We start from the raw sequence: 24,806 nt of genomic DNA, 5'->3' as shown, positions 1-24,806 counted from the left end.
GAGGCAAAAAAATCGCCTCAACCCGATTTGCGCCATTTTTAACGACGCCCAGACGCCATTTAAATGACTCCTGTCTTAGTAAAGACAGGAGTCATGCCCCCTTGCCCAATGGCCATGCCCAGGGGACTTCTGTCCCCTGGGCATGGTCATTGGGCATAGTGGCATGTAGGGGGGCACAAATAAGGCCCCCCTATGCCACCAAAAACAAATAAAAAAAAAAAAATTATACTTACCTGAACTTACCTGAATGTCCCTGGGGTGGGTCCCTCCATCCTTGGGGGTCCTCCTGGGGTGGGCAAGGGTGGCAGGGGGGGTCCCTGGGGGCAGGGGAGGGCACCTGTGGGCTCATTTTGAGCCCACAGGCCCCTTAACGCCTGCCCTGAGCAGGCGTTAAAAAGTGGCGCAACTGCGGGGTTTTTTGCCCCGCCCACTCCCGGGCGTGATTTTTGCCCGGGAGTATAAATATAGTATAAATTTGGGTTGCCGTCATTTTTTTAGACGGGAACGCCTTCCTTGCATCTCATTAACGCAAGGAAGGCGTTCACGCAAAAAAATGACGCTATTTGCCCATACTTTGGCGCTAGACGCGTCTAACGCCAAAGTATAAATATGGCGTTAGTTTTGCGGCGAAAAAAACGACACAAATTCGGCGCAAACGAAGTATAAATATGCCCCTATGTACCTTGGGTTCTTGGTGAACCTACAAGTCCTAGATATCCCCACAACCAGAAGGGAACAGCAGATATAAAGGTATGTTGCTTTTGAAAATCTACCATAGCTAGAAAACCTTACAGATGAAAACATAGACAGAAGTGGCTGTTTTTTGCAACTCAATTTCAACATGTTTTTAATTTCAACTGTTACTTTCCATAGGAAAGCCTTGAAGGATATACACAAACGACCCCTTCCTGAATTTCAAACTTTGTCTAGTTTTCAGAAATGTATAGCTTTCCAGGATCCACCATTGGTTTTTATACCCATTTCTGTCACTAACTGGAAGGAGGTTGAAAGTACAAAAAAATAGGAAAAGTTGGATATGTCCCAGTAAAATGCCAAAACTGTGTTGAAAAATTGGATTTGCTGATTCTAGTCTGCCTGTTCCTGACATCAGGGATGATGGTGATTTTAGGACCTCAAGCCCTTTGTTGATGCTATTGGCAGGGAACAAAATCAGATGCGCTCTTCTGTAGCACCTTTTCCCTATTTGTCCCCCCAAAAAACAACTTTAGCTGTATTTGGGCTAATCTCTTGGTTCTCACCAGGGGAATCCAAAAACCCTTGGACACCTTTACAATCCCCAGGGTGTTGGAAAATCAGGATGCAAGCCCTAAGTGTGAATTACCCCAAATAGCCAAAAAAGGGCTCAGCACTGGGGGGAAAAGTGCCAGCAGTTAAGGGGTTACATACTGTTAGTAGCTCATCTTTGCTACTTCTGAAATCCAGACATAAATTAAAACTGCAAAATTTGTTGTCAGCTCTAGTAACTTAGAAGACATCAATAAAAGATCCAGAGTTTGTTTGTGCTCTCCCTCTTTCTCCCTCTCTCTGTCTCTCTCTCTCATACAGATAAATCCTGATTGTGCACTGCTTCATACTGTTCATACTGTCTCAACAAACAAACTCAAGCTACAATAGACATGGCGCCTGTGCAGCAGTGAATGGTTACAGTAAAAGACACATTGTGAACAAGCATTGGCAAAGCCAGCAGGTCTCACCTTTTTACTTTGCCAATGCTTTTTGCAGATGCTATTCAGTAACAGAGGAGCCAGCATGATCCTTTAACCATGTCATGTTCTGGAGTCATGCCAAGAATTATGAAATAAAGGAGATTAAAGGTGTGTGAGCAGTTTAAAATACATGCAATTGTTTTAGAGTGCTGCTTATTTTCTTCAGAAAACCATTTACAGCCACTAGGAACTTACGGACATAAAATCTCATAGTAAGCAGTCTGTGCGATATTGAGATATTGGTTGAGGTAGGTTGCTTGGCACAAAAAACAATCAGACTTAACTTTGATGGAAATTATTTATGCAACACACAAAAAATCTCAAACCAGTTTAGAAAGATAGAGAAAATGGCCATGAGTCAAATAAAGCCGAAATAAATTAAATCGAATCAGTAGAACTGGAGTAATGCATTTTTAATGTTTTTAGTGCAAAAATGTGATTAAAGATCAAAGCCACAACCACAGGTAGTTGGGTGAGCGAGACTGGTTCAAAGTCAAAAGTTAAGGCCAACCGCTATGGAACGTGGGCTGACTACATGAGGAAGTTCAGGCCCAGCCTCAGCCTACCTTTGGACTTAGAAGACATTTTAAAGCAAAGTTTCTGAGAAGGTGATGGTTCAGTGGGACAAGGCAGCAGACCATGTCCTAGAAGGAGGCGTTGTCATTGGAGAGCCACTGGACATAGTCATGGTGAAGACTTTTACTTCTGGACTTACTTTTTTGGAAGTCGAAAAATCTTCAGCTGGATAAAGCTGCAGGCTGTAGACAACATATGATTACGAGGCCATATACCTTCCTGGAGAGGTCATGCTGTACAGGAGTAGCTGCTGCAGAGAATAACATAGCATGTGCTATTGCAAAGTCAAGCAAACTGACGATACAGCTTACGCAGATTGTCTGGCAAGTAGATCTTCTGTTGGTTCTCAGGGCACACTTTAGTGAAAATGTTTCTAAGTCCCAGGTTTTTGGAGGAGTACAACCAACATAACTACCAAGGGTTAAGGGCCCAGGAGGTACTTCTTGGGCAGGTTATTACTCACATCAGCAAAGGTCAGGTGCAGAGTTCAAGGCGCAGGAGCGTGTTGTATACCTGTAGCTCACACAGGAAGCCAGCCACCCATTTCTTGGAGTCACTTCCTGTGGCCCTCGGTTCAAAGAGATGGACCAGTATTCCTTCAAGCAGCAAGAAAGGCCTTTAAGCAGCAGGGCAGTCCTCTGGTAGCAGAAGAAGAATATAGGAAGGACTATTGTGAACTCGGGCCAACCAGTTATGCAGCTTGGGTGGGCCAGCAGTCAGGTATGTCAAAGTCTTCTGTTAGTCCTCAGGGCATGTTTTGGTGAAAAAAAGTTTAAGTCCAATGTATTGGGAGGAGTACAACCAACACCAATCCAAAAGGTCCAGGGCTTGAGGGAACATCCGTTGGGGGGTTAGTGCTCACTCTAGCAGAGGCCAGGCACAGGGTTCAGGGCTCAGGGGCTTGTTATATCCTCTGTAGCTCACACAGGAAGCCAGCCAACTATCACTCCTGGTGATCCTAGGTTTAAGGAGATGGTCCAGTGCTTCTTCGAGCAGCAAGGCAGGCCTTAATGCAGTAGGGCAGTCTTCTAGTAGCAGTAGGAAGTCCTCAGGCAGTCCTTCTGAAGCTTTCCCCAGGTCCAGGAGTGTACTGAAGAGGTGATCTGAGGGTCCAAAATGTATGCGTGGTGCCATCCTTTGAAGTGGGAGAACACCTGGGCTACCCCCACATCTGATTCTGGAAAGATCTTCCCTTCCCCTATCAAGGCTCCAAGAAGACTGGGGTGAAAAAAGGCAGTGCCAGGTTTGTGTGTGCTGAAGGCATTCCATTTTAAGCGTAAGTGGGGCAGGGAACAGCTCTGTCTCCAGCCATCCTGGCAGGATGACCCATCCTGCCTACACCCAGTTCCCTTTGTCTCACTGTCGGGCAGAAATACACAACCCTCAAAAGCAGAACCAGTAACAGTCATGTGACCCAGGACACTGGCAACAGGCACCAAACTGTTAGGGCAAGAAAATTCCAACTTTTTAAAAATGGCATTTTCAAAATTGCGTATTGTAAGCCGATTTTAACATTAAAGAGAATTTTAAATTACAATTAATTTGAGCCCAAGCATGATATATCTATTTGCTCACAATCCAAAGTCAGCACTTATTAAATGTAATACAGTAAACCAGTGTTATCCAATAGGAGAGATAGGCCTCACAGTAAAGAAAAATGGATTTAGGAGTTTTTCAACACCCAGACAGGTAAAACTTAAACCCATATGTCCTACTTTTTAAATGCAATGGATTCTGTCCTACAGGCCTCTAATGCCTAACAGGGGGATGACATATATTAAGAAGGAAGATTTAGGCCTAGCAAAATGGTTACTTTGCTAGGCCAAAATGGTTCCTTAAAACTGCACTACAGGCTGTAATAGCAGACCTATGACATTTTTAAAGTGATACTTTAGTGGGTTGCACAATAAGTGCTGTAGGCCCTCTGGGTCCATTCACTTTTCAGGCACTGGGTACATGTAGTACCATTTTACTAGGGGTTTACAAGTAAAGTAAGTGTGTCAGTAAGGTTTAGGTCATTTTCACCATATTTAAGGGACAAAGTACAAGCACTTTAACACTGGTTATGTTCAGAAAGTCTTAAAGCTGGCAAAAACGAATTCAGAAAACAGGAGGGGTGAAGGCAAAGTGTTTCGGGTGAGAGCCAGGTCCAACACTGTTGAAACAGTGGAAGGATATGAGTCATTCATTCAAAAGGAAGGTAAAGAAGTTATGACGTAGGGGAGAGACAAAGACAAGAAGAGGCAAGAAAACCATTGAATGAAAAGCAAGCAAATGAGATTAACATGAAAACTAAACATTGATAAAAAAAAGGCAGCGACCCAAAGCCCACTGTAAGTATTTGTGCTAAATTTAATATGCCTTTCAACAACCTAGACCTAGAAATGAGCCAGCAGGGACATAGCTATCAATATTATTGCAGGTGCAGTGCTACTAAGGCCTAAGCATGTGAGGTGCCCTCTCTACCCACAAGTGGATTTTCACTAGTCACTGGGGGAAATAGGGCCCCAATTAACTTGCTTGAACAAAGTCCATGGTACCTTTCTATGCTACTGCAAAAAAAGTGTGTCAGTCATAAGAAATGTCAGTGGGAGTATGTCAAAGGGAGACTGCCTGACAGTGGGAAATTATGAGGGAAGAGTATGTATCCGAGAGAACAAAGAGAATGACTTAGATAGTGAGAGGGAGTGTGTTTATGTTTGAAAGATAGCTGAAGCATGAGAATGCAGCAGTGAGTATAAAAGTTGATGAGTGTGGGGAAGAAAGACAAAGAGGAGGAAAGTCACCGAGAAAGAAAGGAAACAAATGCCCTCAATACGAGTGGGCCATAAAACGTTGCGGGTTTTCCCCACCTTTGGAGTTACCAATACTGGGAGTATTTATAACTCTGGGGGCAGGACTATTGGTACACCGGGTTGAGGAAAATTCAAGCCATTACAAGTGAGACTCTGACGTGGATATTTCCCTTGGAAATGAGGACCTAACTGCAGAATCAGTATTTCTGGCTATAATTCCCCCTAAAATTCCTCATTTTCCTCTGGATTTTCACATTTGGCCTATTAAATGATGGTTAGCCACAATATGGTCAAGTAAGAGATAGGCAACATGTGTAGCAGTAAATGATAGACATTGTGTGGTACAGTCGGGCCGGGCTGGGCAACAAAAAATGAAGCGCAGCAAAAATGCTCATCTTTCGTTTACAAGCAATTTCTTTCCATCTTTCCATTGTCTCTCTCCTCTCCTGTCTCTCTACCTCTCTGGCTGCTCCCCCTCTCTTTCTTTATCTCTTAAAGCCTTGTTGCACAATCTGCAATTAACCCCGAGGAGCTGGAGAAAGTGACAGGGGAACCAAGAAAGGCCATTGCCTTTCAAACCCAGCCTTCAAGGGCCCCAGCCCACAGGGGGAATGTCTGGTGGAATAAAAGACCTATCCGGCACTGGGTAATGTATCTAACACGCCAGCATGCAGCAGCCTAGTGACTGCTGAGGCGTTCCATGGCCCAGAAACTGGCAGGGCATGCCTTCCATACAATGCATTATGTGGTACAGCAGCTGATGCACCGAGCATTTAGTCCAGAATAAGTATTGTCAGGTATTCTGGAGGCACTGTAGTTAATGGAGCAGCACAAAAAACAATGTGCAGTTCTTTTAGCAAAGAGAGCCACAAGGATATTTGTATTTATGTAGCTGTACATATATTTAAATGTATGCGTATCATTTTCACCAGCAAACCATGGGCTCATTTCAGAAACATATATACCTTTAGAAACAGAGGTGGGGCGGATGAACCTTATTTCCATCCATGCTGTGTAATGGCACCTTCCAAACTTTGCTTGGGCCACTTTCTAGCATTATATTATTACCTTCCATCTGGTTCCGGTCCCCAGGAAAATAATTTTCTCTCTGCCACTGAATCGTAATTTCAACATTCCATGTGCGATCACTACTTTCCCATACTAGAGCCTCCCTGTTAATTACAGAATTTGATTTTTATAGTCAGCATCAAGCAGCTGCTAGATTTAATAAAGGTTTGTTGCTGTAATATTTCCTGGCTGAAGATCTGAGTACCATCTATGTGTGAATAATTTCCTAATTTAGTAGTCTTTCTCTGAGCTCTCTCGATTCACACAGTATCAAATAATCATCTTGATGTTTATAGAACAACCGCTTTTACTGATGTGGACAGTTGAAATGCAGACTGTGTGTCCTGTCTTACCGTCATATTGTTTCCGCAAACTCCTGGCAGTGGAACGGCTTGAGCTTTGACCCTAGCTACATCTCCCCCTACCACCGCATAAGTAGGGTTTGTGCAGTTAGGATCTGTAAAATGCATGTCTGGGATGCTGTACTTGAACCGCTCCAGCAGGCACTTCTTGAGAGACACAGTCATCTCTGAACTTGAACATTCAATAGTGGGGACGATGTCACTGCGACCTGCAACAAAACAGAACCAGCCGATTTTTGTAAGTATATGATATTGGTCTTTATAAAACATACACAAGTCAACTTAGACGAAAATAAAAGAAAGCAGTGATACCCAGTCTGGCTTCGTCCATCCCTCTCCCCACTTAGCCTCTCCCTTCAACCTTGACCTCGGATACAGGGTCCCATATTCGTGCAGGGTTACAGTCTCAGACGAGAGCCTCATGCATTAGGGAGTCCATTCCAGCTGACCGAATCTCTGTCACTGCAGGTACTGCTCATTTGGCACTGCTGCTGGTAAGATGGACGCATCTTTTTCAAGAAGTGTGCAAACATTGAAACACAATAATCAGAAAACGCACAGGCCCGTATTTATACTTTTTGACGCAAAACTGCGCTAACGCAGTTTTGCGTAAAAAAAATTAGCGTAAAAAAAATTAGCGCCGGCTAACGCCATTCTGAAGCGCAATGCGGACCTGAACTTACCTTAATGTCCCTTGGGTGGGTCCCTCCATCCTTGGGTGTCGTCCTGGGGTGGGCAAGGGTGGCAGGGGGTGTCCCTGGGGGCAGGGGAGGGCACCTCTGGGCTCATTCTGAGCCCACAGGTCCCTTAACGCCTGCCCTGACCCAGGCGTTAAAAAGCGGCACAAATGCGGGTTTTTTTGACCCGCCCACTCCCGGGCGTCATTTTTGCCCGGGAGTATAAATACGACGCATATGCGTCGGAGTCATTTTTTTAGACGGGAACGCCTACCTTGCATATCATTAACGCAAGGAAGGTGTTCACGCAAAAAAATGACGCTAACTCCATGAACTTTAGCGCTAGATGCGTCTAACGCCAAAGTATAAATATGGAGTTAGTTTTGCGTCGAATTTGCGTCGAAAAAAACGACGCAAATTCGGCGCAAATGGAGTATAAATATGCCCCACAATGTTTTCCTGGTTTGTCATTTCAGCATATTTGCGGTGATTACAGCTTTTAACTGAGGCTGGCTTTCTATGCATGCTGCCCATTACAGGTATTGACCCTAAATATGGGACAATAAAGTCAGAGGTCGAAGAGAGTGGGAACTATTGGAACAGAGTTCCACTAGGTTTATTCTTGCTGTTCTTTTTATTTTAAAATTGGGATCTGTTGTGACCACAGATGTACATGAAAAAATAGAGGAGACTCATTCTCAGTACCTAGATCCTCCATCTGGTACAACTCATCCTTTGACCAGGGTTCATACAGCGAGGAGGACGCTTCTTTTTGCAGTGATTAAGGGAACAATGGAGGTCTGTGGAGGGTAAATCAGGTATAGCAGCAATACCTCAAAATAGAGGAGTATGTGGAAAATAGCGAAAAGAATGACAGTACAGTAATGAGAGAGAGCAGTGAAAGGTGGAGGAAGGCAAAGAAAGCTGACAATTTAAGAAGGGATTACGGTGGAAAGAGAAAACAAAAAGGACAAATGAGGGATCTGAGTGAAATGAGAATTACAAAAGGAGGAAGGATGTGAGGAGATGTGACTTGAAGGAGGGAGAAGAGGTAGAAAAGGTATGTAAAATGATTTAGGAAAGTGAATGGATTAAGGAAGATAGTAAAAGAGAATGAGGAGAAAGTAGGAGAATGGTAGATAGACTGGTGAATGGGGATGCATGGGGATAAGTCAGGTTGAGGAGTGGAAGGGACAATTGTATGAAGATATTAAAGGCAGGGGTTGGTGGAACTGAGAAATTCTGCAGAATTACAGAAAAACTCTGCGAGATTCACTGGAGAGCTGCTGCTAGGCATTAACTATGCAACTTGGGCTGCAGTTAGCACCAGTAGTGCGTGCAAAGCTGAAAAATCAGCACAATTGGCACCATGCTTTGTGCAAGAGCAGTGGACATTGAGTGGATCCACCAGAGTGGCTGCAACTGTACTCGAGTGGCAGCCCTCTGAGTGGGACCCTCGCAGTTGCCTGCGACCACGCAAATTACAAAATCACAATAGGGGACAGAAAATTTTGCTCACACTCTCCAGCTTCCATTTTCTAGAGCCTCGTACAGGAGAAAAATTCCCATATGTTGAAATTGGTGGAGTTTGGCCAGAACTTTGGCTAAAGAGCAGCACAGAGTGATCAAGATTCTGCCAATTCCATCATTCCTCCCACTCCTAATTAAAGGTGAGATAACAAATCAGGCAACTTAAGTCTGTAGCCATGAAACACTGTCATGCACCCTTTGACAGACAGACAGGAAATTAAAGGCGGCATAATGCCCGGAAAGGGTTAGGAATAAGATGCTCCGCAAGACCTGCTGAACAGTTAGACGGTGTCCTCCAGCGTCAACACTTCCCTGAAAAGCAGTCTGCATCATCTTCCACAACATTCATTAGGCAAGGGATGGCTTGTGCAGCCAGCCGTTTCCTTCAATATGCAATATACTGGAAGGTCTACAGCATTTTTCATAGTCGGTACAACTTTTGAGTGTGAAAGGAGAGGTTTCATTCATTCTATCCCAGTGTTTCAATGGCAAAAACCTGTTACTTTTCACGCATTAATACATAAACTCTAAAAACAGACAATAACCTAGGTATTGTGCACTGTATTTTAATCAAATAAGCACTGTTATTGCTTGAGACACAACTACACGCCTTGCAGTACAAAGTATCTAAACTCATAATTACGATAATAATTCTATTTAGAACAATGGTTTCTCCTCAATAGAAATTATTTTACATTTCAGGCACTATTTAAAGGCAAAGCCTTACTGTTATAAGTTCCTGTGTCTCCCGTTTGCTAAAGTAGTGTTATTATCTGCTGCTTCTACCTACAAGGGCATGTGGTTGCATCGATGTATGAATGCTTAACTAACAGCACATTGAGCATAGGGGTTTGGTCAGTTCCACCAAGAGGGGTAGCCCTTGCCAAGGCAGTGCTTGCTCTGATGAGCACAAGGACTAGAAGAGAAAGTGCTGGAAAAAGTGCTGGAAAATATCTTTGAAGACACACCAAGCAAAGTCTGTAATCCAGTAGGAGACATTCCAAGGGACAATTGCAGAGCTGTTAAAGTTCACAGCAGGGGCTATGTTTATCAGTGTATGATGTTTATGAGTACAAGGACGTGCTCTAGCTGTGGCCTGGTGGGAGGCGGTGGGAATATTTTGCTTCATGTCAGCATTTGTTGGCACATGAGAAATTCCAGTACTTTGTATTGAACTCAAATTTTGTACACAGAGATGTTTGCTGTGTTGACAGTTATGTGATTGGAAACAGCCATGTCTTAATCCTTCTGCAGGAAACATGGTCATGAACATTTCCGAAGGAAGCAATAAGAGATTTCTACTACTTTGCAACTAGGACTTTGGAAGGTGTACCATCCTGTTGGGATCTGAAGAAGATGAATACTTCCTTGGTCCTATTCCTTGGACAATGCAGAGAGCGACGACGATGCCCTCAAGGATTTCTGGCCTTAGGAACTAGTCCAGAACATGCTGTACATGAGATCTGTGGTCACTTTAGTGAAGGGGGAGAAGCAGTCTTGCCATAATGTTCTGAGCCTTTACTCTTCTATGCAGGAAATACTCTGATACTCTGAGTTAAATAACATTGACATAACCCAAACGAATGAGTACTAATGTGATGGAGTCCTGCACCATGGGAGGAAATAAAAGGAAAAGCAATGTTTGGAATGAAGAATCCTAGATAAGTGAATTCATTCTTGAGAACCATGTTGATCTGAAACCCAAGGATGTGCTTCACATCCAAGATGACTCCTACATGTTTTGCTGAAGATGCTGGAGAAGGTGGTATGCTCAACTCAGCAGACCACCCCCCCCCCCCATAATATGAGCACAGCTGACATGACAAAGACCCACAGGCCACTGGTCATCCATTTAAGAATAGCGATGAGATGTTTTTAAACATTAGGCAGTCAATGCACACTTGAGGTTCTAGTTTGTGGGTTATCTAAATGTCATCAGCAGAATTACAGTAGGTTAGGAATGTGAATTTATTTAGAGAGGACAGGGGTCAAATTAAATATTACATAATGCCACAACAATGATAGAGCCTTGCAGAAAGCTAAAGAAATAAGATGCAGCAAAGAGTAGAAATAATAAGTTGATATTATGTGGACATGATTTGAAAAGAAATAGGACATCTAGTCACAGACATTGTTGAGGGCTTCAATGGCTTGAAGGTGTAGGACGAGATAACGGTGCAGAAGAGAGTTAAAGGAAGCTTGCAAGTCGTTTGGGTATTAGCCCCAATCCTATCTGTTTCTAAGTCCATACAATGATGAGGAATATGTCCCATGGCAAGTGCAAAATGTAGCTTTATCATACGCCTGAAGGTCATGTGTCTAAAAGGACACAATCCTCATCGTACATTATCATGTTTATAGAAATGTTAACCTTTTTTTATAGAAAGATGCAAGCAACATAAAGGAAATCTAAGAAATCCTAAAAAGATAAGTGCAAAGGCACTTCCCAGTCGAAGGAATTTTGAAAATCATTGGGTCCAATGCTCTGCCCCAATGACTTTTGCCACTAGACTATGTGTCTGCACATGGTTAATAAGACCAGGATCTAGATCTATGTTAATCTGGTAGATTTTAGAACAAACCATAGAACATCCAAGTGTTTCACAGGGCACCCATAAACCTATAAAACAGACATCATGTTTTTCGCAATGCTTTCTCAACTACTTTCATGTTCTATGGGGAAGGTTGAATAGGCAATAGAAAACGCTCTATCCTTTATTAATCCATGGAATTAATGGCCGTTTCCTAGCTAATGATTTATTTCCCATTGTGGATGTTTCACAAATACATTTTCATTGCTATAAAACCTACAGATAACCTTTAAATTCTGGATTACAGTGATCACTTCACTTATAGGCACGAATGTGGTTGGGAGATAGTCGGTGTTTTATCGACTATCAACGTGTTATTAATTTGGCATTATGTAGCTTGTCCCAGCACATCAATGAGTCACAATAGAACATTCTAGACAAGCCCAGAAACAGAAAGGGCTTAACGTCTTTAAAGATGTTTCCTATTTATGATTTTAATTTGCTGCTATTCGGTCTGTATGAAGACAGGTGGCTGTGAGCCTGATAAGCAAAGTGTTCTAGGGTGAAATCAGAGACCAAAAACGACTCTGATGGGCATATTCTCTTCTGTGGGATTCATTGATTAAGACATTAGTATTTTAGTTTGGTTTTCCTGTAATTTTTATTCATATAGTGTATTTATTTTTCACCGTCCATCGAAATGTTCTTATTTAAGTCACTAGACTGATTATTTTGTGAGTTACAATGTTTCTTGATTGTTTTTGATGTTACATCATACAACACATTAATGAATGTAATGTGCTACTGTGGATGAAATTACCACAGTCAGGAAATGCAAAGTGGGAACCAAACTCTCTTCTGTACGTAAAGCAAAATCGTTGTCAACTCTCCTAGATAATGTGCTAACATTATTGATAGCTTAAATCAGGAGGCCAATAACTGGTCAGATGCAAATGCTGCAAACTATCTATACCACTGTATTCACCCACATTCGTAAGACTTATTGAGCAGACTCACTAATTTAACCCAAAGAAAGGAGCAACCCCAAAAAAGACACTAGGCACAATTCACAAAGGTAATTTACACTCTTGGGTGAGTTTACACTTTTGATTATGCTCACTACTTTTCCCGTAAACACAAACACAGAGTGTGAAATACTACTAAAGAAAAACAGTAGTAAAAGCAGCACTGCACATGGCCAACCACTGCAAAACATAATGCATAAAAGGAGCAACCTGCAATGGATATTGGGCCTGATTCACAATGGTAACTTGCACTTTTGAGGAAGTTTACACTTTTGAGGAAGTTTATTACATTTCAGTATTCACAAACTCAGAGTGTAAGTTACTCTTAAAGATAAAGCAATAGTAAGTTCGACACTACACATGGCCAACCAATGGTACTGCAAAACTCTCACAAAGAAAATAATGGAGGTAGGGACATAAAATGTATTCTATGCATCACTTTTAGTATTAATACCCATTTTTTCTTTCGGTGGAAATTAATGTTTTCAATTAAGCTTTAGAATAATACATTTAACTTAATATATTTCCATTCATTAGAGTTTAAATTCAAAATGTATCTAATAGTGCTGTAGAATTTTTTTTGTTGTACATTTAAATAAGTATCTACAACAAATGTACATTAATATTTAACATGCCAGATGCCAGGATCACTGCCTTGAAGGATAAATGATACAATGCCCCAGACTGGGGACATGTGTTCTGAACCCTCCAATGAAAGGTCACAGATCTGGAAGATGGTAGTAGGTGAAATAATGCCAACTGTGTGGTCAGCTGGAAAATGAGGAAGGCCATGATTTCCAGGGCTATTCACTAGACTTCAGCCCTCGTCTTATCAATGCGGAGTTTCTGATACCCTTGGAATTTGAAAGGGCACACTGGATAACACAATGCCGACCAGCCACATTCAACCACCCCCACTCGATCATAATGTGTCGCCTGCTTTATGCACAAACCAGGCAGATCCTACGGCTGGCTTGACAACATGGCCACTCTGACTACAACAGGGGCTCTTTAGCTTTGTCTGCAGTCATTTCACATGATACAAGTGTTCCATAGAAAGTTCCTTTCTCTTTGCCCTATCCTGAAGCAGAAAGAGATTCCTTATGGACTCTTAAAAGCAGCTACAATGATTTTGACCATTAATGCATTAACACGAGAGTTCTCATGGAGGACTTTCTCAGCACATCTGACCACATACCTATGAAGACAGTGCTGCCCCTCCCCACAGACAATACTGAAGGACCTTCTCACACTTAGGAACGGCCATCACACTTCAGGATGATATGTATGAGGAATCACCAGTCTCCGGACACTCACTGAAAGATTTGCCGCCCAGTCCAAACGATACACTGTCAGAGTGAGGGCTAAACCAAGGTCCTCCCTCAAGCCCTAGATGTCTTAACCACCATCTCCTACCAACTGTGTCTGTGTCTTGTCTACCTTCGAATCCTCATGCATCAACACCTTCCTTCCACATCCCCCCGCTTCATACCTGATGGCATTGAATGAGGTATTGGCATCAACAGGGCTTGCTCACCCTTATAAAGTATTCAACAGTAGCAAGTGACACCATATCTACTCCACTGGACAATCTTATCACCCCTTCAACACATTGTTCTTAGCTTAAGAACGGGAACCTTCCCAAATAGTACCAGTGTCTACCTCTGTTTCTCTTCACTGGGGGCCTGCCCATTCAGCACTTGCTTACTCCCCTTGATCATATACAGCTCCTTATGGTCTCCCCTGGTGATGGATAATGGCAAGTCACAGGGGTAAACCCCTGTTTCTGTGTTCCTTCATTATATACAGCATCTCTGGCTACATGCAAGAAAATTCTGGCATGTTGAGGTTCTGCAAATCTGGACATTGTGCTTCTACAGGAAACTCACATGTACATTGTGGAAACAGACCGGCTAAAAAGTGACTGGGTAGGAGTGGTGATCACTGCTTCAAACATTGGCTCACCTATTGCTGTGATCTGCTTCCTCAACACTACTGTATGGGAAGGTAGGCCATTCTTTTATATAAGTGCTTTGCAGCAATGGTGTGCAAGACTTGGATTGATCCACAGGGTCATTATGTGTTCACACATCTCAGGTTCCAATCTCAAATGTGTATGGAGGGCTCTATACATGTGCCAACAGGGGGAAAAAGACTTTGCCTCCAAACTCAACTTGACAGCAATTGGTGACCGAGTGCTCATAGTGAGAGGGGACTGGAAACTCATCCCAGACCCCATATTGGACCAATCCGGCTGCCTGGATCCAAGACGTGACACCCAACATGCTACCCTGCATAACTGACTAGCTGCTCACAGACAAGTGGACCCATGGAGACTCACCCACCTGAACAGACAAGGACTATACTTCCTTTTCATGCCCTCATAACATAGAATCCTGCATTGACTACTTCTTACTCATTACCTCCCTTCTCCTAAAGGTCACCTCCTGCTTAATAGAAGTTCAACATGTTTTAACCATATGGTAATTTTCCAAGAACTAGATTAACAACTACAAACTCCTTGGGACATGTTTAGGAGAAACGACACTCAGATCTAAACTCCCAGAGGAAAAACTGAAACTGTTGTTATCTTCAAGTCTATGTGGAGCACAGTGAGGTATCTGCAACCTCCCCACACCTCCTGTGGGCTGTGGGTAAAGCCTTTGTGAGGGTCATGATGATTCAGGACTCAACAGCAGCCAGTGAACAAAATCTGCAATGTAAACATGCCTGAGAGGGAGAAATCAGGGATCTGACTCACATATACCAGCACAGTCCTACAAAAGTGAATCTTCATATACTCACAGCCAAAGAATACAAACTCAATTCACCATTTAACATCTACCATTGACTAGTCTCTCCTGAACCTCTGAAGTCACCATCATGAATGAGTAGAAAAAGAAGACAGATGATCTAATATTTTTTAACAACCATCGGGCTCAATGAAGCAAAGCCTTATCCTCCGTACTCAAGTTCACCTCCCCAAGATGATTCCACATGGCCTCAAACTTACTATCACGCCCTAATCTGTGTACAGTGCTGAAGCCACCATTACCATTTACAATAACAGCACTGTACTTTTCAAATCCTCTAATCACAATCTGGAGCTCTTTGATGATCTCTTGTTCTACATTAAAGATAAGATAGGCAAAGATTCAACCCCCACCCTTTTACCCCCCACTACCAACTACCACCCTACTGAGTGATCAACACATCCCATCCACTCGATCCCTCACCTTATCCCACCACTCTCCTGTGCCTTCTACCTACTCTCCCACCCATGGCATCATAACAACCCAGATTGCTCCCTCCTCTCTCTCTCTCTCTCTCTCTCGAGAGAGAGTGATGACCCTAACCAAAGTTGCCACATTACTGAGGTAATGAACATTACCTCCTCACATGAGAGAGGTGACCCCTCCATAAGTCACCACCTCCCTATCAACTCCTCTCTCCAATATATAAGCAAACCGAATATCAATGCTGTTCCTTGAAGTGACAGCCACAATTCTTTTTATGATCATGTCTAAAATTGTGAAGCCGTTTCACAAATCCCCACCCTTTTAGATAAAACAAGATCCGTCCACAATAATGCACTCCACAGTCAGGATCTAAATCAGACTCACCACACTTCTTCCACTCTCCAAATCTTCCTTCCACCTAATTCCCAAGCCAGTCATCAATACACAGTCATTGACCAACTACCGATCCATATCCCAGGACCACCCCAACTATTAATATCCCCACTCACTCCCAAAGGTTTTCACACATCTCCTCCAAATCATTTCAGCAGTACTTCCACTCTCTGGTCAATGCTCAATGAACTAAAATCAGAATCACATCTGAGGAAGGCTGAAATCCAGAACCTACAGCTGGAGCATAAGGGTGTGAATCAAAAAAGCATTACTGGAATCAGAACACTCCCATCCTCAAACACCCTATTGCCGACAGCCCTGCTAACATCAGGACCCCTCTATTTAAATGGAGCTTTAAACTGAATCTAGACCTCTCCTCCCAAACCAGCAGTTTGCCTAATCACTTTTCTAAGAACAACACCCTGTCCCTTCTTGCGTCATACAAACACACACCTATTAAGCATACTGTGCTTTTGGGGAAAATTGAGACAGTTATCGCTCACCCACATATGGACCCTTATCTCTTTTTTAGGCCTATTACTAAATCTAACCTCAAACTAGTCCCCATATCTCATTCATCCAAAACTGTAATGAAAACTAACCTAAAATGCGTATTACTCAATTGCCAGTCTGCAGTGAACATGCTGCAGATATTGCAGACTTTTTCTTTACTCTTAACCTGGAGCTCCTACTACTCGCTGAAACTTGGCTTAATGAAACCTTGCCCCCCAAACTGGACATTCTAGTCCCTCCCAGCCATGATATCATTCTTTTGGACCGTTCAGGCCATCTTGGTGGTGGCACTGCCTGTATCCATCGGACCAATCTCTCAATAAAATAAACTCACTCAATCACTGTCCTCCTGTGAATATCTGGGAATCAATTTTTCCAAAACTGTCATGAAAACTAACCTAAAATGCGTGTTACTCAATTGCCAGTCTGCAGTGAAACATACTGCCGATATTGCTGACCTTATCCTTACTCTTAACATGGAGCTCCTACTACTCACTGAAACATGGCTTAATGAAACCTCGTTCCTCATACTGAACATTCTAGTTCCTCCCAGCCATGATATAATTTGTTTGGACCTTGGTGGTAGCACTGCCTGTATGCATAGGATCAATCTCTCAATAAAACAAACTCACTCAGTCACTGTCCTCCTGCGAATATCTGGGGATCAATTTTCAATTAAAGACAGCACATTATGTACTCCGCACATGATTTATCACCCGCCTGGTGATAACCACACATTCCTTAAACAAATCAAGGAAGTCATCCCTACCAACAAATAATCAAAAAACAATCAGATTTTCTTTGACAATTTCAGTATCCATTGGAATGACACAAATGACCTTTGGTGAATAGCTATAAATCCTTCCCTCACAACCTCAACTTGGTTCAAGCCTGAAACAGCCTGACACATGAGAAAGGGGCCACATTAGACCCAATATTAGCAAAAGAGAACACCATCCAAATTGAAGCTATCCTACCATGTGATTGGTCAGACCACCATTACATCATGTTCTTCATAGCAGAAAGTATAGTTATCTCCAAAGGTCAAACAGTGAAAGGCAAATGCTGGGTCAGAGATACCAGAAATACCCACTCACATTATCTGGTCTCAGTAACATTTTATCTCCACCCACTAACATCTCAGACACACAAGAACTCACAGACATTATATCAACTTCATGTCTAACATCATGGATGCCAGTGCTCCCAAACAACTAAAAAGAGTCCAGATCAAAAAATCGAACCCATGGTTTGATAGCAGCCTTAATGAAATATGTCACTCACTAAGATTAGCTAACACAACATGGAGACTCTCTCCATCTCCAACTAACCTCAATATACTGAGACAAAAACGGGAAACCCTACAACAGGGGTATCAGATGCTCCAAAGTATTATTCTTCAAACAACAACTTGACAAGGTCACAAACCATACCAAAAGAATTGTTTGAAATTATCAAAAATCAAACAAGTAGGAAATGTAATCCCCTTTCTTCTGAGAATTTAACTCCACCCAATTGCAATGTATTTTCTTCCTTCTTTATTGCGAAGACAAAGATAATTGACAATGATCTCCAAATTGCTGTGAAGCTCTTATCTCACCTCACTCCCCCATATTTCAGGGAGCGTACCCTGAAAGCCCCTCCCTTAAACCTACAAACAGTGCTTCTTGGTCCATCTTTAAGACTTGACGAATATGATATCACAAAACTAAAGGCCTCTGATAGGTCTAGTAAGATTATGATTGCTACCCCCACCCCACCAGTTAAGGGATTGCCTGATTTCTTCAGTAGCTTTCATCAGTGATGTTTTAGTACTGTGTCCGCTACAGAAGCCAAACTGTGTGTAAACTAGAATATTGTTCGGATTAACAAAGTTCATCAGTTGTTTGTTGATGATCTTCTCAACAGTTTTAACAGGCAGGGGAAGCTATGTTATCGGGTGATAGTTGTTAGTAATACTGGGGTCGAAATTGGGCTTTTTTTTATAAGCAGGAGTACAGAAGCTTTCTTTGAGACTCCTAGGAACTGCCCCGTCTTAAACATGAGTTGAAAAATACTCTGCAACACTGGAGTGATTGTCATAGCTGCCAGTCTAGCCACGCTAGGAGGGCAGATTCTTTAGGGGACCCATATTTGGTGCAAGATAGTAGACCTGTAATTTCCTCGATGGAAGGCAGGGAGAAGTGACTGAGATGTGGGTCGGAATCAGCCCTTATTAGGCTGCACGCCTCAGTGGTACAGATAGTTTTAGAGGAAGAAAACATATTATATATGGCTTCTATTTTATGTTAGAAGAAAATGGCCAAGGAGTTGCAGAAATCTTGTTGATATTGGAATGACTGATAGGTGGTAAAGTTGTTAGTGAAGAGACTGTTTGAAATAATTATTTGGTCAACTTTTTTACTGCCTCTACTTTGTTGATAAAGTATACCATTTTCTCCTTATCTCTGATTTATGGGCTGAAAGGCAGCCTTCATACTTCATTTTCTCAGCTTTGTTACACTGGGCTCTCCACTTTCTCTCTTGGTGGCTACACGATTGTTCTAAAACCCTGACTTGTTCTGAAAACCAAGGAGCTGTCGGGCTACCTCTTCTTGGTGTAACCATTCTAGCTGGGGCTTGAGCCATGGTAATGGCATCAAGCCAATTTGTATAATCGGACACAGCTGTCTTTATGTTGTCTGAAATGAGAGGATGAGAGCTACTTAGGCTTTCTATGGCGTGTCTGCAGAGCGATCGGACATTGAGAAAGGCACAGAGGATTTGTGGTTTGTGGTTGGAGGTCCACTGAGTGGGATTAGCAGAGGTTGCTACATCGCAGGAGAGTGGCAGTTGAGGCAGGAGAAGGGGCCCTTCGTGGTTCAAGGTGCAGCAAAGCTGCAGTCAGTTAGAAACAATGCAGCAGCAGGCAAAACGTGGCAAAAAACAAACAATAGAGAAAGAGACGAGGAGGGACAACACAGAAGACTTGGAGACAAGTACTGAACAAATACTATACAATATGTGGCAAAAACGAGGCAAGGGGAAACAAGTAATATGGAACCAGAATGAGCAGGGGGCAATACAAAGATGGAATAAGAAGACAATAATTAATAACAACCATACAATGCAATGCACGGACGGTGACACACAGGCCTTGATCTGCAGCAATAGCTTAATTTGCTCCATAATTACCAACTTCTAGCTATTAGACTTTATAAACTCCTCTCCTAACCCTGCTATGGCATCCTTCACCCTATCTGAACTGTACATGGCACTTGTGTTTGCAGTCAAATTCCAGGAATTGGTCTTCTCAGGCGAAAGTTATCACAGAGGACTGTGTCCCAGGTGGGTGGTTTTTGCCACTTGGTTTCCCCTCTTTCCAAGATTTTTATTAGGTATCCAATTGCTTAGATCATGTTGCTTTCTGTGTCATAGATACAGTCTGATCATTGGTTGTTGCTTGTTGTTCTTGTCAGTTGTTTCAGACAGCCAAGACCTAGCACACTATGGCAAGAATTGAATTCTTAGATGACGGTTTTGACCCTTGAGTGGAACATCTGTAATGTGTAGGATCACTTTGTGAAAGCTTTTGTTTACACACTACTGTGTGGTTCAAATGTATAGACTTTATAGTGGAGTTATAACCTACTATTGTTTATTGAAAAATCCAAAACATAAAATTGTAAAACAAATATTTAACATAAAAATATTTGTAGTATTTACAATCATAAGGATGCAACTGGATGTGTTGTATATAGTATGGCAGGGAACATAAGAAAATGGAAAAAATGAAACATGGGAAATTGGTCATTGTGACCAGACTGTAGATACACAAAACATCCCCTAAATGGCTCCCATGTCTTCCTGAGATGGAGACTCAGCTCATCAATATCTATGGTCAGGCATTCAAGGAGGCCCATATTGATAGATTCAGACAAACAAAGCAGAAGCTTAGTAGCCTGGCCCAATAAGCAATGTCGAGCCAGAATATGTTGATTTAAAGTGATAGCACAAAAATAAATACCCCTTAAGTGGCTAGGTATAAGAGGTGAATGGCTAAGTATGATTTATTTGGTGTCCCACCTGAAGGTGATCAGACAGAGCAGACTCAGCTTACCAAAGACTGTCTGCCAGTAATGAGAGATAGCAGAGTAGGTGGCGAAAATATGAACAGATTCAGCCTGATCACCAGAACATCGAAAGCACTTAGAGTCTGGCCTCAAATTCATAATAAATAGATGGTAAGGAGTGTTAGAGAGATCAGTAATACATTTAAACTGATGAACTTTGACCCCTGAAACTTTCAAAACTGTCTGAGAAGACATCAGTGTGCCTCATTTCATCAGGGGTAACTAGGACGTCAAGATGCTGGCTTAATTTTTCAGCCATAGTCTGAAAAATATCCGTCTGTTGTTGGACCTCCGCTGCCAGAATCAGTGTATAAGCCCGACTAATGCACTTCTTCAGTGGGCCCTTCCGCAGATAGTCAAGAAAAGTGTTAGAGGAGCAATCAATATCTTCCCCCCTCAGACTCATTATAACATGGCGAATTTGTAGGTAGTGCAAAAAGCCAGAGCGAGGGAAAGAGAATGGTGGGATAGTGTCTCAAAGGAGAGAAAACAATCACCCTCATAAAAAGAACCCAATGTAGATAAGCAGGATGCCTGCCAGCAGTTGATAAAGCTATCAAGCATCTGTCATGAAAAAAAGGGATTGCATCCTAAATAAGAATATACGTTAAATAATGTGATCCCCCAAATCCTCATTTTCAGAGATGCCCAGATGGAATTGAAAGACCCTCAATGTCTTGAATCGAGTCCACTTGAAATAAAAAGTGTCAATGATGACGGTATGTGGGGTGATATCTCGCTCCAGAAGGGGAATATTCCAGAAACAGATGTCCTAAAACCCATGGTTCACATCTCAACACTTTGACTAATTGGGATACGAATGCAGCTAGAAAATCTGTTAGCGAGAGTCCACCCTCCAATCTTGGCCTCTGCAACATTCGTATATTAACCGTGGGGTTTTTTATCCCCACAAATCATTTTTTTCCAAACCGTCTCCACCTGTGTAAAAAATACTTTAGGTAGATACAGGTGTATACACTGAAAGAGATATAAGTAGCGAGGAAGGATGATCATTTTAATAAAACTGCATTGTCCAATTAAGCTGATATGTAAAAGATTCCACTTACTAAGTATCTCAAGAGTTCTTTTAGATAGTGCTCCAAAGTTGAACTCCATTACATCCTCCTTTTTCAGGGAGACTTTCATCCCCAAATAATTTGCTGATTTGACCCATTGTCTGTCATCCCTGGAATGTCCTATATTAGCTAAGACCTGGGTATTGTCATGGTTGAGTTTGTACCCAGAGATAGCCCCACATTCTGCTTAGACGAGCACTTTAAATTCAAGTTGATGAATCTGCAGTTGAGAGATGTCCCTTGAACTCTTCGAGGCTTGGATGTAAGGATCGACGTAGAGCACAAAGAGCAGAGGAGAAAGTGGGATTCCCTGAAGGGTACCACGATTGATTTGAATTAGATTAGTAGATGAGCCTTAACATAACACTCAAGCCATAAGATTCTGATAAAGCTGTTGAACCCAAGTGATGAAACGCAGTCCGAGCCCTGATGAAGCATTACTGACCCAAAAAAACGGCCACCATGCCCAGTTTAAAGCCTCTTCGGTATCCAACATTATCCCCGAGCACAACCTGCTCTAAGGCAGTAATCACAGTATTAACATGCCCCTTGGTATCCCACCTTGGAACAAAGCTGTGTTGATTCTCATCTATGAGATCTGAAACAACCATTGCAACCCTATTAGCCAAGATCCAAGTGCAAAATTTGGAGTTGGCAGTGATCAAAGATATAGGCCTAAATGAGCCACAAAGTAGGGGATCTTTCCCTTTCTTAGGAAAGATAACAGTATTGGTCTCCATCCATGAACCGGGAACCTTCCCAAGTAATTCAAAAGAGTTAAATAAATCACAGAGAACTGGGTTTATAAGATGTGATAATATAGAGTAAAGTTCCAATGGAAGTTGATCAGGGCCACAGGCCTTGCCTCGTGTCACCTGGCCCATAGCGTCTTCTACTTCAGAAGCCGATATTGGACCATCTAGCATATGCTGTTGTGCAATAGACAGTTTCCGGTGATGTTAAACCCGAAGAAACTGAGCTCTTAGCTCCGTAAAGGGGACACTTCCTCATCATAGAGCTTCTGATAGTTAACTGCAAAACTTCTCTCTAATAAGAACTGGATCGGCCACTATATCACCTTGAGACTTCTTAATCCCAGAAATAACGAATGAATTGGCTCTGTCCCTAACCTGAAAAGAAAGTACTCAGCCCATTCCCTCGCTATTTTTAAAGAAAGTGAATTGCTTGGCCTGAGCCTTCTTCTCAGTATTGTCGAGTGCTCGTTATTGCCAATCAATACACTTTTCCTAATATTTCCCATACTTTGCCATGGGGAGACTCCGCAGTCAGATGGAGATCTCTGCATAGTAAAGTATAAGGAAAAATAAAAAACATTATGTGGCATGAAAATAGAAAATATGTTTTGTGTTTAATATTAATGTAAATTAATTTTATTAATTTACCTTGAATGTAGAACAAAATGAAAACATGTTGGATATTTATATTGTGATCTATTTAAAAAAACTTAATTTAACTTTATTTCTTATGGGTTTTTTATTTTGATTCCATAACTTTATTGTTTTCTGTGGGGGGTTGCAGTATCAGTGGTTGGCCATGTGTAGTGCTAGACTAACTACTGTTGTTTTCAGTAGTAACTTACACTCTGAGTTTATAAATAACAAAAAGCAGTAAACCTGCCAAAAGTGTGAACTTTCTCAAATCTATAGGTTATATCAAGGGGGAACGATCCGCCACAGAAAGCATACAATCCACTTATCTTCAGAAAACTCTTGGGCGTGACCAATTCTCTTTCACAGAAGTGGCTGCAGAACTGCAAAGATTCTGCATTTTCTTCAGTTTTTAAAATAAACATCCACAAATCACAAATACATCTCCTATCTCTGCCTGAGGCCGCACAAGCAAGAATACAAACAAAGGTCAGAGAGCAGGCCAATATTGGCTTATCCAAAAAGCTGTTGCCAAAATGACAGAGCTGCAAACATTTCTAATTTCAGCTCAGAATATGTTCCTTCTACCTCTTGGTGACATTCTACGAAATCTCCAACTACTTTTCAATGATTTCATATGGGGAGTGACCAAGACTTGAAGTTAAGCAAATATTTCGATCAAATGGGGAGGGTGGACTAGGTAACCCCAACATAACGCAATATTTCTATGTGGCCCAGCTAGTGCTTCATGGATCAGTTAGCCGTAGTTTGGTCCCTAAGAAACCTGAAGCCTGGTGCTTGGAGTCCTCTCGCTTCACAAAGGCCAAAAAGATGGCATGGGATGCAAGCTTTACCTCAGTACCTTTTCCTATAACCCCAATAATTGATAACAGTTACTTCACTCCACCCATTACAGAACAGGCCTTAAAGCAGGATGTAAAAGAATAAAAGTTTTAACGTCTGGGTAATCCTTCGAGCAAGTAAAGAAAGACTATGGTAAACGCGAGGGGGAGGATTTAGCTATGGACAGGCAAGACACTGGGTGACGCAACACACAATTATGCAAGTGGCAGGATGACCTCTGTTGCAGTTTGAAAAGTGGGTCCTTACTAAGACAGAGGTGACAAAAGCATACTTAGTGAGATTTACAAACTGCTCACGCATGGGACAAAATGGGAGAAAACAGCAGGGCAGGAAGCATGGGGGCGGGAGCTGGGCAGAACCTTGGACCCCAGGGCCCAGAGTTACAACATCCGGCGCAGCAGTTTAAGAAACACTGATCAAACTAGCGCCACGGTTGTATCGCGACTGTCTCCATTTTGCATTTGCCATGTCACTGTCTCAAACTCAGCAGATATTGAGAATCGATACTGAACAATATAGATGAGATGTTGGACTGTATGATTCTGAGAATTCCACCATACAAAATTCAAGGAGTAGATAAAGGGCTTACCTATACTCTGAAATTCCCTCGGGGGAAGCTCATTATGATTTTATTGTGTGCGGCCAAGCAGGTGATTCTGGGAGGAGGTGTACGAATAGATTTATCAACCTCAATCAGTGGCTACATAAAACATATCAGATAACGGGAATGGAAGATCTCGTTATGACATTGCAGCACAAACGAAAGGACTTTGGAAAGCGCTGGTGTCCATGTCGCTCTTTCTTGTCCTAGGATCTTAAGGAACTTCCGTGTTGGTATGACAGAGTGCTGCTCTTAACAGTCCGACGTACAGATATTGCATGACTTTGGAGGATGGCATCAAATGAAATGAGCCCTCCTTCGGCACCGGG

The 24,806-nt window shown here is 42.3% G+C and overlaps 1 protein-coding gene across 1 annotated transcript in view; it reads right to left on the bottom strand.

Moving 5' to 3' along the window:
* The window catches only part of LOC138284759 (uromodulin-like), a 175,522-nt gene that overhangs the window by 74,206 nt on the left and 76,510 nt on the right, over nucleotides 1-24,806 (bottom strand). Inside the window, exon 5 of the mRNA XM_069223896.1 lies at nucleotides 6,520-6,737. Within this exon, the coding sequence (XP_069079997.1) occupies nucleotides 6,520-6,737 (218 nt within the window). The remainder of the gene's footprint in view (nucleotides 1-6,519; nucleotides 6,738-24,806) is intronic.

The sequence above is a fragment of the Pleurodeles waltl genome, chromosome 3_1 (assembly GCF_031143425.1).
Source record: "Pleurodeles waltl isolate 20211129_DDA chromosome 3_1, aPleWal1.hap1.20221129, whole genome shotgun sequence".
Taxonomy (NCBI): domain Eukaryota; kingdom Metazoa; phylum Chordata; class Amphibia; order Caudata; family Salamandridae; genus Pleurodeles; species Pleurodeles waltl.
Note: the sequence above shows the minus strand (reverse complement) of the source record. Positions and strands in the feature narration are given on the sequence as shown.